This window comes from Dryobates pubescens, chromosome 38, assembly GCF_014839835.1.
Source record: "Dryobates pubescens isolate bDryPub1 chromosome 38, bDryPub1.pri, whole genome shotgun sequence".
Lineage (NCBI taxonomy): Eukaryota > Metazoa > Chordata > Aves > Piciformes > Picidae > Dryobates > Dryobates pubescens.
Genome location: NC_071649.1, coordinates 2,177,969 through 2,192,003, shown reverse-complemented (window position 1 = coordinate 2,192,003; position 14,035 = coordinate 2,177,969). Strand labels below are relative to the sequence as shown.

At 49.4% G+C, this 14,035-nt stretch overlaps 1 protein-coding gene across 5 annotated transcripts in view; it reads left to right on the top strand.

The window, feature by feature from the left end:
• The window catches only part of ELMO1 (engulfment and cell motility 1), a 372,993-nt gene that overhangs the window by 323,121 nt on the left and 35,837 nt on the right, over positions 1–14,035 (top strand). For all 5 annotated transcript variants that reach the window (XM_054177076.1, XM_054177077.1, XM_054177078.1 and 2 more), the window contains one exon: positions 7,405–7,568. In XM_054177076.1, coding sequence (XP_054033051.1) covers positions 7,405–7,568 — 164 coding nt within the window. The remainder of the gene's footprint in view (positions 1–7,404; positions 7,569–14,035) is intronic.

Below are 14,035 nucleotides of genomic sequence, written 5' to 3'. Positions count from 1 at the left end.
CCCTGGCACAGCTTGAGACTGTGTCCTCTTGTTCTGGTGCTGCTTGCCTGGGAGAAGAGACCAACCCCCTCCTGTCTACAACCTCCCTTCAGGGAGCTGTAGAGAGCAAGAAGGTCTCCCCTGAGCCTCCTCTTCTCCAGGCTAAGCAACCCCAGCTCCCTTAGCCTCTCCTCACAGGGCTGTGCTCCAGACCCCTCCCCAGCTTTGTTGCCCTTCCCTGGTGCTGGAAGCAGCACCCAAATGTGCAGCACCCAAATGTATGTCCCTAATCATAGGTAATTCTCATATTATTTTCCTTTAGAATCCAGCAGTGACATGTTAATTACTATATTGGATTATGACTAAGGACACAACTATCTCCTCCTCTTTTCCCCCCCCTTAACACTTCCCAGTTTGTTTGAGGAGATCAGTACATTTTGTCTGTGAAGAGCCCTGGGTGCAGTGCCACCCACAAGTAATTTTTCTGTGTGTTTTGTTTTGCCAAAGGAGGTTGTCAGACACTGGGGGGGGTTGGAAATAATGCAATATTGGCTGACCTAAGATTTCACTTAAGCAAGCAGGAAGTTTACAAAGCCTGTCACATTAACTCTGCACATCACTTCGCTTTCTTGCTTGGCTTACCTCGAGGCAGAAAGCACAAACAGGAAAGACATTTGTTCCTCATTTCTGATGCAAATAGTGTTCTGCAAATATTCAAGTGTGGGGAAGAGCTTTGCTGTCCATGACTCATTCCACATCCAATCCAAGTGAAGTGGTATTTGACTTGTGTGGTTAAGGTTTCATGCTGAAGAGATCCATTACTGCAGCATTGCCTTTTCAGACCCCCACTGCAAACCTTTTAAACACCTTGTGTGGAGCTGCTGTCACAATGACATGAGACTGAACACATCTAAGTGCAGGGTTCTACACACTGCCCACAACAACCCCATGCAGTGCTACAGGCTGGGGGCAGAGTGGCTGGAGAGCAGCCAGGCAGAAAGGGACCTGGGGGTGCTGGTGGACTGCAGCTGAACATGAGCCAGCAGTGTGCCCAGGCAGCCAAGAAGGCCAATGGCAGCCTGGCCTGCATCAGGAATAGTGTGGCCAGCAGGAGCAGGGAAGTCATTCTGCCCTGTACTCAGCACTGGTTAGGCCACACCTTGAGTCCTGTGTCCAGTTCTGGGCTCCTCAGTTTAGGAAAGATGTTGAGTTGCTGGAAGGTGTCCAGAGAAGGGCAACAAAGCTGGGGAGGGGTCTGGAGCACAGCCCTGTGAGGAGAGGCTGAGGGAGCTGGGGTTGCTTAGCCTGGAGAAGAGGAGGCTCAGGGGAGATCTTCTTGCTCCAGAACAAGAGGACACAGTCTCAAGCTGTGCCAGGGGAGGTTTAGGCTGGATGTTAGGAAGAAATTCTTCCCAGCAAGAGAGATTGGCCACTGGGATGTGCTGCCCAGAGAGGTGGTGGAGTCACCATCCCTGGAGGTGTTTAAGAAGAGCCTGGCTGAGGCACTTGGTGCCATGGTTTAGTTGATGAGATGGTGTTGGGTGCTAGGTTGGACTTGATGATCTCAAAGGTCTTTTCCAACCTGGTTAATTCTGTATTCTGTATCTACTGCTCCTCAGTTCCATTGTCAGATCTGCTGGTTGTACTCCTTTGTTCCTAAGTAGATATGTGCAGATATAGTGCTTAGGGAGATTGTTTAGTGGTGGACTTGCCTGGGCTGGGTTTGTGGTTGGACTGGATGATCTGAAAGGTCTTTTCCAACCTAAATGGTTCTGTGATGATTCCTGCAGAGTGATCATCACTGCTGAAGTGGATAATGGATTGACACTGACACTGCGTGGAGACAGACTGCTCAGCTGGAGCAAAGCCTTTGCCTTGTTTCAGGGCTCTGCAGGCTGAAAGATATCTTGGTTTATGCCAGTAAAATAGAAACAGAAGCAAAGAGTTAGGAAGGAAGGGAGTGGAATGGAGAGAAAGGAAGGAAGGGAGAGAAAGGGAAAGAGAAAGGAAGAGAAAGAACAAAGAAGGAAAGGATGAAAGAGAGAAGGAAAGAAGGGAAAGAGAAACAGAGAGAGAAGGAAAGAAGGGAAAGAGAAACAGAGAGAGAAGGAAAGAAGGGAAAGAGAAACAGAGAGAGAAGGAAAGAAGGGAAAGAGAAACAGAGAGAGAAGGAAAGAAGGGAAAGAGAAACAGAGAGAGAAGGAAAGAAGGGAAAGAGAAACAGAGAGAGAAGGAAAGAAGGGAAAGAGAAACAGGGAAGGAAAGAAGGGAAAGCGAAACAGAGAGAGAAGGAAAGAAGGGAAAGAGAAACAGAGAAAAAAGGAAAGAAGGGAAAGAGAAACAGAGAAAAAAGGAAAGAGGGAAAGAGAAAGGTTGAAAGGGAAAGAAGGAAAGAGAAAGAAAGGTTGAAAGGGAAAGAAGGGAAGAGAAAGGTTGAAAGGGAAAGAAGGAAAGAGAAAGGTTGAAAGGGAAAGAAGGAGAGAGAAAGAAAGGGGGAAAGGGAAAGAAGGAAAGAGAAAGAAAGGGGGAAAGGGAAAGAAGGAAAGAGAAAGAAAGGGGGAAAGGGAAAGAAGGAAAGAGAAAGAAAGGGGGAAAGGGAAAGAAGGAAAGAGAAAGAAAGGGGGAAAGGGAAAGAAGGAAAGAGAAAGAAAGGTTGAAAGGGAAAGAAGGAAAGAGAAAGAAAGGGGGAAAGGGAAAGAAGGAAAGAGAAAGAAAGGTTGAAAGGGAAAGAAGGAAAGAGAAAGGGGAAAAAAGGAAAGAAGGAAAGAGAAAGAAAGGGAAAAAGAAGGAAGGAAAGAAACTTTTTCCAGAACTGGTTTTAAATTCTGCAGAAAATGAAGAGATAAAATGTATCAGAGCTTATACCTGCTAAATCCTCTGACAGCAGCCTTCTCATCCTGCTGCCTGAAAATGAATCAGTGTAATTATTCCTGTGGCTGCGTATATCCACACAGCTTAGAGTTGCTTCTTTATCTCTGGCCGCAGTAACTTGCCCTTGTGTTCTGGAATGGTTAAGAAGATTGAAAACCAGGAGGTTGGTAATTCCAGAGTACACAGACTGTAGCAGGAAAAGTGCTCTGGAGCACTTGGAGTCTCTTGTCTGTGAGCTTGTGTAGGATGGTGTGTTTGGATTAATATTCTAAAGCACTGCAGAGTGAAGGATTGGTACAGGCTGTGCATTCAGGCTGCATGTATGTGGAGATGAGGGGGGAAGGGGAGAAAACAACGCTGAATTATCTTCCAAGGGCCTTCAAGTCTCTCAGGATGACTCTTCTGAGTGCTCTGAAAACATAACCATTGATCTAGTTAGGAGAATTTATCCTTTGGCACAGCCTGGGGGTGTGTGGGGTGTGTGAAGTGTCTGGAATCAGTTCTTGCACACCTTAAACATGTAAAGCTTTCATTGAAGGTGTGGACAGGTTGCCTGAAAATGGAAGTAATTTCTTTTCCCTTCAGAACTGGCCTCCTGTCTCAGTAAGAACTGCTAACTAAGAATGATTTGCCCATTTCATTGTGGTGCCAGTGACTGTAGAAATGCAAGCCACATTAGCTGGGTAGAAGCTGTGGGGAATATGGCCCTATGTGATGAAATGGGGAGGGGGCAAAAAAGTATTCTTTTAGTTCCAGTTTATCTTTCTCTTCCTGTCACCAGTGAATTTACCTCTCTTGCTTTCTTGTGGAGACCTTGGGGTTCTCATACTGTATGCTGGAAGGTGTCCAGAGAAGGGCAACAAAGCTGGGGAGGGGTCTGGAGCACAGCCCTGTGAGGAGAGGCTGAGGGAGCTGGGGTTGCTTAGCCTGGAGAAGAGGAGACTCAGGGGAGACCTTCTTGCTCTCTACAACTCCCTGAAGGGAGGTTGTAGCCAGGTGGGAGTTGGTCTCTTCTCCCAGGCAAGCAGCACCAGAACAAGAGGACACAGCCTCAAGCTGTGCCAGGGGAGGTTTAGGCTGGAGGTTAGGAAGAAATTCTTCCCAGCAAGAGAGATTGGCCATTGGAATGTGCTGCCCAGGGAGGTGGTGGAGTCCCCATCGCTGGAGGTGTTTAGGAGGAGCCTGGCTGAGGCACTTGGTGCCATGGTTGAGTTGCTGAGATGGTGTTAGGTGCTAGGGTTGGACTCAGTGATCTCAAAGGTCTTGTCCAACTTGGTTAATTCTAATCTTTGAATTCTAATCTTTGACTATGAGGGGTCAGCAACTGAAACAAACAGGTTTAAAATAAATGTGTCCTCTGAAACACTCAATTGCTCATCAAGAGCAGCAAAGCAGAATGTAATTAAAACAGCTGCCTGCAGTGTTTATGGACACCGGAGCAGAGCATAGCTTTCATTTCATTGCGAGGTCACACATGGGGAGAAAGGAAGGGGTGATGCTGTCTGTCAGTAATCAGCTTTGGAAACTGAACTGATGAGAAGTCCTTGGCAGTGTTTCCCTAATGCTCAGGAGACTGGATGCTGTCAGCAGCTTTGCCATTTTGGCCAGCTAGTTGAATAGTGCTGGCTATAAACATTACAAGGCAGGGGATCACCCCCTCGTGTGCTGGGCCTGGGGCAGATGCTTCCTGCCTTCTGTCTGGGGAGCAAGCAGCTCTTTGATGATACTCCATGGATAACTTTCCAGATGCCAGCAAAGAAAGGGAATTTGCATTGTTTGCATGTTAACCACAGCAGTGAGCACCAGAGAAGGGTTTAAATAGGATTTTGCAACTAAGCTTAAGTGACAGCACCCTAACTCTACTGAACTTGAACCTCCTCGGCGTCATTGCACCTAGGTCAGGGCATCCTGGATACCAATACTGGCTAAGGATGATGAGATTGAGAGAAGCCCTGCAGCCCTGCACATTGGCCACAGCAACCCCATGCAGAGCTACAGGCTGGGGTCAGAGTGGCTGGAGAGCAGCCAGGCAGAGAGGGACCTGGGGGTGCTGGTTGATGGTAGGCTGAACATAGCCTGCAGTGTGCCCAGGCAGCCAGGAGGGCCAATGGTATCCTGGCCTGCATCAGGAACAGTGTGGCCAGCAGGAGCAAGGAGGTCATTCTGCCCCTGTACTCAGCACTGGTTAGGCCACACCTTGAGTCCTGTGTCCAGTTCTGGGCTCCTCAGTTTAGGAAAGATGTTGAGTTGCTGGAAGGTGTCCAGAGAAGGGCAACAAAGCTGGGGAGGGGTCTGGAGCACAGCCCTGTGAGGAGAGACTGAGGGAGCTGGGGTTGCTTAGCCTGGAGAAGAGGAGACTCAGGGGTAACCTTATTGCTCTCTACTACTACCTGAAGGGGGGTTGTAGTCAGGCAGAGGTTGGTCTCTTCTCCCAGGCACCCAGTACCAGAACAAGAGGACACAGTCTCAGGCTGCGTCAGGGGAGGTTTAGGCTGGAGGTTAGGAGGAAGTTCTACACAGAGAGAGTGATTGCCCATTGGAATGGGCTGCCTGAGGAGGCGGTGGGGTCGCCGTCGCTGGAGGTGTTCAGGGCAAGGCTTGACAGGATGCTTGGTGCCCTGGTTTAGTTGATTAGGTGGTGTTGGATGATAGGTTGGACACAATGATCTTGAAGGTCTCTTCCAACCTGGTTTATTCTATTCTATTCTAAAAGGTCTTTGGGGTGCTGGTGGGTGAGAAGCTGAACATGGAGAGCAGTGTGAGCTTGCAGCCCAGAAGGCCAATGGCACCTTGGGCTGCATCAAAAGAAGTGTGGCCAGCAGATGGAGAGAGGTGGTTTTACCACTCTGCCCTGCTCTGCTGGGACCTCACCTGGAGTACTGGGATGGATGTAGTCCTCGCAGTAAGGAAGATGATTGACTTCTGCTCTTCAGTTGCATAGTTTCAGCTGCTGGACAGAGCTAAAAGGAGTGCTTGGTTCACATCCTGGAAGGATGCATCCCGGCAAGTGAAAACACAAAACCTGACGCAGGCAGTGGCTTAGGCTGAGGCAACATATGTGGAGCAATGAAATATTCATGGGAAAAGAGCCATTTTCAGGATTATTAGGGAGCCTCTGAGGGGCTGAGCTGCTGGTTTATGCTATGTGGGGAGGATGAAGGGGGGAAAAAAATAATAAAGGGAAATGAACAGTGCAGAAAAATCTCTTGCCCTCTGTGTAGCTGCTGCTTTCTGTCACACCCACTTGGATACCAGGGGGGAGTTGCCACTTCCTCCTGCTTTTGACTGCTGGATTTGGGTGGGCTGGGCCTTTCTGAGCCTGACAAACTGAGGTTTTTCAGCCAGCTTAAGCACAGCATCAGATAAGTATTTCAAAGTGTGTGATTTTTTTTCTCCAGCACCAAGGATTGTGGGGAGACAGACAGTAGTCTGTGTTATGTATTTATTTGAACTAGAGCCAAGCAATTCCCCTTAGTGAGCAGTGCCTCAGCACTTTTCTCCTGAGAAACTAGTTAATATGCAAATGGGTGCTTGTCATTCTCATTTGTTGGTGTGCATTGCTTAGGGCATTGCTTCAAAAGCAATCCTGTAATGTCCTTGGCAAATTGATCTCCCTCTCCCCACCCCGACTCATGCAAGTTCTCTTTGCTTTATGTACACAGCCATAATATGCCTGCAGCATAAGGCTCGTATGGAATCACAGGGTGGTTGATGTGGGAAGAAGGTCATCTGCTCCAATCTCCCTGCTCAAGCAGGGCCAGCTGCAGCCAGCTGCCCGGGACCATGTCCAGATGGCTTTTGGGCATCTCTGTGGGTGGAGACTCCAGCAACCTCTGCCAGCACTTGGTCACCTTCACAGTGAACAAGTGTTTCCTGATGTGCAGGGGGAATCTCCTGTGTTTTATTGTGTGCCCATCACCTCTGGGGAGAAAGAATAAAGGTAGAAATGGGCCATAGTTAGCAGCTTTGTGCTCCTGCCTTCTGGTCAGGAGAGCAGCTCTGAGACCCAGCAGGAGAGCTGTAAGACCTCAAAAGCTCTCCACAGGCTCTCCTGTGGGCACTTAGATTGGCCCCTGTGGCTTGTGCCCTTTGCCTGGGTTGAGCTGGCAGAAGTCAGGACCTGCATCTGCACTTTGTTGGCTTCTCAGGGCTTCACAGTTTCTTTCTGCTGTTGAGAGTCTGGTGGTGTATCTGTGCCTGTCCCCCGCTCAGAACACAGAGGAGCAGCCACACTACTACTGCTGCTGCAGGCACACAGACCACGGACAGAGACTTCAAAACCTGCAGCCAGCAGCTGCAATTCAGCCTCTCCACCACCCCCTGAAGAAAATAATGCTCTTATTACAGAGGAGATGAGCTTTTGCTATAAGCTGTGCTGCCCTGTCAGAAGCCAGTTTATTTCCTGATTATGCTGCTGAAAAATCATCTTGGGTCCACACAGGGCTGAGCATCTTCTGCACCCAGAAACCTTTCCCCGACCCCAACTGAGACATGAAACGACAATGCATGAAGTGCTAACCCAGGTTTTCTTTTTCCTTTCCCTGTCCACCCCAGGTGATGCAGGTAGTGAAAGAACAGATAATGAGAGCGCTCACTACCAAGCCTAGCTCTCTGGATCAGTTCAAGAGCAAACTTCAGAACCTCAGCTACACAGAAATACTGAAAATCCGACAGTCGGAGAGAATGAACCAGGAGGATTTCCAGTCCCGTCCCATTCTGTGAGTACTGCCTTCTCCCCCCTCTCCTCTTTGCAGGCAAGGATTAACAGCTGCCATTGACGTTTGGCAGCTCTCCTGGGGGAACCCAAAGAAAAGGAGAGCTGCCCAGGGAGCCATGCTCAAAAGCAATGGTGCAGCAGCTGCCTGAAGTGTGTTATCACAGTATCACTAAGGCTGGAAGAGACCTCAAAGATCATCGAGTCCAACCTGTCTCCACAGACCTCAGGACTAGACCACGGCACCAAGTGCCACATCCAATCCCCTCTTGAACACCTCCAGGGATGGTGACTCCACCACCTCCCTGGGCAGCACATTCCAATGGCGAATGACTCGCTCAGTGCAGAACTTTCTCCTCACCTTGAGCTTAAACTTCCCCTGGCACAGCTTGAGACTGTGTCCCCTTGTTCTGGTGCTGGTTGCCTGGGAGAAGAGACCAACCCCCACCTGGCTACAACCTCGCTTCAGGTAGTTGTAGAGAGCAATGAGGTCACCCCTGAGCCTCCTCTTCTCCAGGCTATACAACCCCAGCTCCCTCAGCCTCTCCTCACAGGGCTGTGCTCAAGGCCTCTCCCCAGCCTTGTTGCCCTTCTCTGGACACGTTCAAGTGTCTCAATATCCTTCCTAAACTGAGGGGCCCAGAACTGGACACAGGAGTCAAGGTGTGGCCTAACCAGTGCAGAGTACAGGGGCACAATGACCTCCCTGCTCCTGCTGGCCACACTATTCCTAATGCAGGCCAGGATGCCATTGGCCTTCTTGGCCACCTGGGCACACTGTTGGCTCATGTTTAGGTGGCTGTCAATCAACACCCCCAGGTCCCTCTCTGTTTTGCAGCTCTCCAGCCACTCTGACCCCAGCCTGTAGCTCTGCATGGGGTTGCCATGGCCAAAGTGCAGCTCCTGGCACTTGGATTTGTTGAATGCCATCCTGTTGGACTCTGCCCATCTGTCCAGTTGGTCAAGGTCCCTCTGCAGAGCCCTTCTGCCCTCTAACTGACCAACATCTGCTCCCAACTTGGTGTCATCTGCAAATTTGCTGATGACTGACTCAATGCCCTCATCCTCATCAATGAAGATATTAAAGAGGATGGGGCCCAGCACTGATCCCTGGGGGTCGCCACTGGTGCCTGGCTGCCAGCTGGATGTGGCACCATTCACCACCACTCTCTGGGCTTGGCCCTTCAGCCACTTCCTAACCCAGCACAGAGTGTTATGGCTCATTGCTCTCTACAGCTACCTGAAGGGAGGTTGTAGCCAGGTGGGGGTCAGTCTGTTCTCCCAGGCAACCAGCACCAGAACAAGAGGACACAGTCTCAAGCTGCACCAGGGGACGTTTAGGCTGGAGGTGAGTAGAAAGTTCTTCCCAGCAAGAGAGATTGGCCATTGGAATGTGCTGCCCAGGGAGGTGGTGGAGTCTCCATCACTGGAGATGTTCAAAAAGGGATTGGATGTGGCACTTGGAGCCATGGGTTAGTTAGTCGTGAGGTTTTGGGTGATAGGTTGGACTTGATGATCTCTGAGTTGTGCCAGAGCTGATTCAGGCTGGATGTTAGGAAGAAGTTCTTCACAGAGAGAATGATTGGCCATTGGAATGTGCTGCCCAGGGAGGTGGTGGAGTCGCTGTCCCTGGGGATCTTCAAGAAGAGCCTGGATGAGGCACTTAGTGCCATGGTCTGGTTGATTGGATAGGGCTGGGTGCTAGGTTGGAGTGGATGAGCTTGGAGGTCTCTTCCAACCTGGTTGATTCTGTGTTTCCTTCTGCTGGGAATCATAACTTTTGCTTTGAGTTCAGTTAAAGCAGATTCAGCAGATGGCTTACCTGTATGAAACAGTGCTGTGACATTTCCTGGCTCTGAGTGGTTGTGAGCTTGGCTTTGGTGCTGGTAGTAGTGGCTTTTTGAAACCAAACAAAAAAATATAAACCACAAACACCACAATTTTGTCTTCTAAGGGTCTTGAATTCCAATTGTCACTTCTCTGAGCGAGGCAGGGGGGAAGGCCAGATCCAGGGGAGCTGACACACACTGGCTCCACAAATTGTGGTGGTGTGTGTGACTGTCTTTTTGTCTATGGTATTGTCTTTGGTGTTGGTCACAAGCAGTTACTTGCCTGTCAACTAGAATAATCTGGCAGCTAGCCAGTGGGATTCTCATTTCCTTACTGTTTACTGCAAAGTGTCAAAAGCTACTCTCACCATCAGAGCTTTCTGTTCTCTCGTATGAAAAGCAGAGGCCATACTTGTCCCTGGACCAAGTCTGGGCTTGTGGCTGAGCTGATGGCACAGGGCAGGTGCAGGCTCCACTGTGCCCAAATGATGTGCTGAGAACAGCAGGAGCGTTTTGAGCCCAGCAGGAGCGTGGTGAGGAGTCCAAAAGCATCGGCTGAAATGTCACGGAATCCTGACCACGTTTCAGGTGGAATGGCTCATGAGTTCCCACATCTCCTCTTCAAGGCAAAGGTACAGAGAAGGCTTTGGACCAGGGCATTTCAGGATTCAGAAACAGGATGCTATTTTGACTTGTTTCTAAAGGATGCTGGTATCTAAGTACAAGCTCTGAGGGGGCACATTCCTCCAGGGACAGCAGGGCAACAGAGGAAGCAGAATCCCACACTTAACATTTTAATCATACCAATGTGGATCAAAGAGGGAATGCTGCTTTTATATTTTCCCTGTGTTAGGAGATAGGAACTAATGCCCAATTAGAGCTAGTGTCACTCATAGTAATGCATCAATTACAAAGCTACAAATGGTTCCAGTCAGTTTTGCATCATTACACTGCTCAGCAATCCCCTGCCAATCCCCTGCAACGTTTAGTGCTTCAAAGCCACTCAGTACGGCTAAGCCAGTCACCAAAGCTCCTCATTTTCCCAGCTTTTCCTGTGAGGCAACTGTTTCAATATGATACAGCTCAGCTATTTATAGTCTTCTGCCCTCATGAAACTTGTGAGCAATTTATATCCAGAGTCACTTGGCTAGTTGCTGTCACAGTGCAGAGCCTCCTTCCCCCATCGTGGAGTGAGTGAAACAGCCAACACAACTAGTTAAAAGCTACTGAAGTGTTGCCAGAGACTCATTTGAGACTGAGGAGAAAGGGGAAGCCTGAAGGCTCTAGAGGCTAAGTCAGTCCCTCAGGTGTTTAAGCAATCACAGCTGCATTTGCAGAGGTTTAACTCCATGCATTTGCATTTTGATTGCATCCATGATCACTTCTTCTTGATTGGTGGGGTTTTGGGGGGGGGGGGGAAGAGAAAGAAAGGGGGGGAAAAGGGTTCTTTCGTTTTCTCCTTTGATTTGATTCCCTGTGCTGAACTCCCTCAAATTGCATTGATGACACAGTTGATAGGAGTGCAGAATCATGGCCTCATTGTAGAGCCGAGAGCTGTGCCCTGCGTTTTAAAGCCTTGGAGCTATGCAAAAGGAGGCTGCACACAGCAGAGAGTGTGCAGCCTGCAGGCCTTGCTTAATTCTGCATGAGAAAGTGGCAATCAGATGATGTTGTTCCCTGCTTTGAACATGACAGAAGGGCTTGCTGCTGCTGCTCATTGTTTGTAGGTTTTTCAAGTTGCTGGTTGAGAGGAGCTTAAGTTAGGTTGGGTTTGAATGGAAACTGGGAAGTGTTACCTTAGATGCCTGTAACTGCAGCCACTTTGTTTCCTGGGGATTAGCTGTCTCTTTGATAGGAGCATTGCTCTTCCTGTGTGGGGTAGTTTCAGGCTGTGCCTAGAAAATATTCCACGGATCTTGAACACAAAGTAGTAGGTTGGGGTCGAGGCAATCCCAAGCACCGATGTAGGCTGGGCAGGGACTGGCTTGAGAGCAGCCCTGAAGAAAAGGACCTGGGGGTGCTGGTGGAGGAGAAGCTCAACAGGAGCCAGCAGTGAGCACTTGCAGCCCAGAGAGCCAACCAGAGCCTGGGCTGCAGCAAGAGAAGCAGAGCCAGGGAAGTGATTCTCCCCCTCTGCTCCACTCTGCTGAGACCACACCTGGAGCACTGTGTCCAGTTCTGGAGCCTCTATTCCAGAAAGGATCTGGAGGTGCTGGAAGGTGTCCAGAGAAGGGCCATGAGGATGAGCAGAGGGCTGGAGCTGCTCTGCTATGAGGACAGACTGAGGGAGTTGGGGCTGTTCAGTTTGGAGAAGAGAAGGCTCCCAGGAGACCTAATTGTGGCCTTCCAGGATCTGAAGGGGGCTACAGGAAAGCTGGGGAGAGACTTTTGAGGGTGTCTGGGAGTGATAGGACTGGGGGGAATGGAACAAAACTAGAAATGGGTAGATTGAGATTGGATGTTAGGAAGAAGTTGTTCCCCATGAGGGTGGTGAGAGACTGGCACAGGTAGCCCAGGGAGGTGGTGGCAGCCTCATCCCTGGAGGTTTTTGCAGCCAGGCTGGCTGTGGCTGTGAGCAAGCTGCTGTAGTGTGAGGTGTCCCTGCCCATGGCAGGGGGGTTGGAACTGGCTGATCCTTGAGGTCCTTTCCAAGCCTGACAGTTCTGTGATTCTGTGGTTCTAGAATGTAAATAAGTCACTCTTGGATGTAAAAAGGGAAATAATGATCAGTTCATTTCATATTTACATTGTAGTTTTGCTTGTAAATGCAGCTTCATTTGCTTTCTAACTGAGCTGCTCTGGCACTTCTGTGTTGGGGGAGAAATTTTCAACCCACTACAGTGTGAGATGAAGGCTTTCAGTTTCTACTTTTGATTAGGGGAAAATAAAAAAGCCTGCCAAACACAATCAATTCAAGATTCTGGGTTCATTATTGATCATCCAAACAGCCACCATGAAACCACTGTCTCTGGTTCATTTTGAGTGGCTGTGGAAGGTGTCTAGCAAACCTGTGGGTCTCTGGAGGACTAAAGATCCTCTTGACTCATTAAATGTCAACAGGCATGATGAAGATCTGAAGTCCAAGTGGAGGCTTGCTGGTTAAAGGAGAGTTAATGTCAGCTAGGGAATCATTTCTAAGCAACATGGGTGTGAAAACTGGCAGCCTTCAGGGAAACAGAGGAGGGAATGTGGATACCTTTTGACTTTTCATCTTTCAGATTTCTCTGCAGTGTCAGAAGGAGTCACTAATGCCTACACTGAATGCTTGAAGTGATTAGGAGAGGGCATAGTGACAAGCCAGGAAGATAAAAGGCCTAAGCACAGGAGAGCAGTTCTAGGATGACTCCTCTGTTGTGCTGTAATGATTTGAATCATAGAATCAACAAGGTTGGAAAAGACCTCAGAGATCATCCAGTCCAACCTACCACCCCACACCTCATGACTAAGTAAACCATGGCTCCAAGTGCCACATCCAAGCCTTTTTTGAACACCTCCAGGGATGGTGACTCCACCACCTCCCTGGGCAGCACATTCCAATGGCCAATCTCTCTTGCTGGGAAGAACTTTCTCCTCACCTCCAGCCTAAACCTCCCCTGGCACAGCTTGAGACTGTGTCCTCTTGTTCTGGTGCTGGTTGTTAGAGAGAAGAGACCAACCCCTTCCTGGCTACAGCCACCCTTCAGGGAGTTGTAGAGAGCAATGAGGTCTCCCCTGAGCCTCCTCTTCTCCAGGCTAAGCAACCCCAGCTCCCTCAGCCTCTCCTCACAGGGCTGTGCTCAAGGCCTCTCCCCAGCCTCGTTGCCCTTCTCTGGACACCTTCCTCAACATCTTTCCCAAACTGAGGAGCCCAGAACTGGACACAGGACTCAAGGTGTGGCCTAACCAGTGCTGAGCACAGGGCAGAATGACTTCCCTGCTCCTGCTGGCCAGGACAGAAAAGGGAATGCTCTGGGCAGGCAGTCAGATGTTTATGTGCCGGCTGACTCATCCATTCTTAGGGGTTTTTTAGCAGCATCTTACAACTAGGATGCTATGATATACCTTTAACACCTATTTAATGACAGCCATCCAATTTCTGAATTGAGCTTCCCAAATATCAAGCTGATGTTTATACCAGGCTTGAATGCTTGAAATAGGTCCAGCTGGAGATTTAGTCTGCAGCCTGGGCTGCTGACTAATCCACCTCGCATTTTAACGCTCTTCTCCTCAGCCTCTGCTCCCAACCTTTACCTGAGGAATGGGCAAGCTCATCAGTTCAGTAAAAGCCAGGCATTTATTCAAGCCCCAAATCCTTTTGTTAGTAGTGTTTAATCATTCAGCATATTCCTGTCTCAGTTGCCAGTGAGAAGACAGCAATGCCTGGAGACTCTCACAGGCTCACAGGATGGTAGGGGTCGGAAGGGACCTCCGAAGATCATCGAGTCCAACCCCCCTGCCAGAGCAGGAGCATATTCTCCTCCTCCTGAAGGGTAACAACACCTTTCCAAAAGGTGGCATGTTTCTGTAGTTACAATGCTGCCCTGATTTTTGACTAGCTAGGTTTCCACAGCTTGTAAATATGCAGTGGGTTGTGCAGCAGGAACTCCAGCCATTTTGTCACTGCCTGGGGGCAAGGTGGCATTTTTGTCTGAAAGCCTGATCT